Source organism: Olea europaea, unplaced genomic scaffold (assembly GCF_002742605.1).
Source record: "Olea europaea var. sylvestris unplaced genomic scaffold, O_europaea_v1 scaffold224, whole genome shotgun sequence".
Taxonomy (NCBI): domain Eukaryota; kingdom Viridiplantae; phylum Streptophyta; class Magnoliopsida; order Lamiales; family Oleaceae; genus Olea; species Olea europaea.
This window is the reverse complement of record NW_019240442.1, coordinates 242,140-243,526: the sequence shown is the minus strand read 5'-3', so window position 1 is coordinate 243,526 and position 1,387 is coordinate 242,140. Positions and strand designations below refer to the sequence as shown.

Genomic DNA, 1,387 nt, shown 5'->3' with positions numbered 1-1,387 from the left:
ATTTATTTTAGTCAAGGAAGCCCAAGGCCCAAATCAAGACATTTTAATATTTGCGTGGGGAGTGATTCGAACCCCTGACGTCCCACACAAATGTCACATTTCCCACCACTTTGGCACTTTATCTAATTTGATTATTTCTTTCATATTTTATATTTATACCATAAATATATAACAGTCCCCCACATGAAAGAAATAAGATAAATGAAAATATTACTCTGGAGTACGGTAGAAATCATGCAGGCTTAGGTGTCTATCGACTTGAACCTTGGCTTTGTATATTCTATCGAGCTTACTAACTGTAGAGTGAACTATGTCTTGAACTCTACAATTATAGTTGCAAACTGAGACAATAGAACACACACATGATTTCTAGAACAGTCATTGAGTTCTCGCGGTTGTGTTCATTTCGGCCGTGAACTTTCCCAGTTTCCCAGTTTCGACCTCTATTGTCCTTGTGTCCCTAGCAGGCAATGACTATGGTACTTATTTTGCCAAAAATGGCTCGTTAGAGGTACAGTGTTTCAACTTATGTGACACAAATGCACACATGCGCTCACGCATTATTTTTCTTGAAAAATAGTCCGTAATTAATGTTTCAGTAATAGTATCGACGGAAAATTTTAAATGTTAATTTTGTTGCCATGTTCCAAATATTTATATGGTAAAGTAGCTAGGCTCAATACGGTACGCTTAATGTGAATAGGGTTTGGAGGCATTCACTAAATCAGTCATTTATCAGATAGTCTTGAATCTGAAGCGTATACACGAATTCAGAGTGCAAAAAATAGCCGTTACAGGAATTGTACCCCTAGGGTGCCTTCCTGCGATAACTGCTTCAACATCATATAAACGCTGCAGTGAAACAGGAAATAATATTGCACAGTTTCACAACCAAGTGCTTCAGCAAAATTTGCACAGGTTGAACAATGAAACAGGTGCATAATCTGTTTGTGTATTCCACGACCTCTATCGCACAATCTCCTCTGCCTTGAAATTAAAAAAAAAAATGTGATCCAGGTAAGTAAATCCTAGTTAGCAAGAGAGGTCCATGTATTAATTAATCATATCAAATCTTTTGCTAATAAATATATTTCCGATTTCAGGAAATTCGACATTCGAAAGTGGATTGAAGCCATGCTGTCTTGGTGTGAACGGTGAAGGCTTATGTGGAAGTGTTGATAAAACTGGGACGAAGTAATACGTTGTCTGTGAGAATACTAAGCAGTCATTTTTCTGGGATCCAATACATCCATCGGACAAGGGCTGGCGTGCTGTTTATTCTGCTTTGAAGCATTCTCTCCATTATCTTCAATGAACTCATCTCTGTGCTGTTTCTTGCTTATTATGTATGGTATAATATATATGTGTGCAATTATTGATTTATCAA

The 1,387-nt window shown here is 37.2% G+C and overlaps 1 protein-coding gene across 1 annotated transcript in view; it reads left to right on the top strand.

Annotated features, from left to right (window-relative positions):
- LOC111380989 (GDSL esterase/lipase At5g03610-like) overlaps positions 1 to 1,387 on the top strand; it is a 15,270-nt gene extending 13,883 nt beyond the window's left edge. Inside the window, exons 8-10 of the mRNA XM_023004673.1 lie at positions 704 to 935; positions 1,104 to 1,154; positions 1,206 to 1,387. Coding sequence (XP_022860441.1) covers positions 704 to 935; positions 1,104 to 1,154; positions 1,206 to 1,315 — 393 coding nt within the window. The 3' untranslated portion in view covers positions 1,316 to 1,387. The remainder of the gene's footprint in view (positions 1 to 703; positions 936 to 1,103; positions 1,155 to 1,205) is intronic.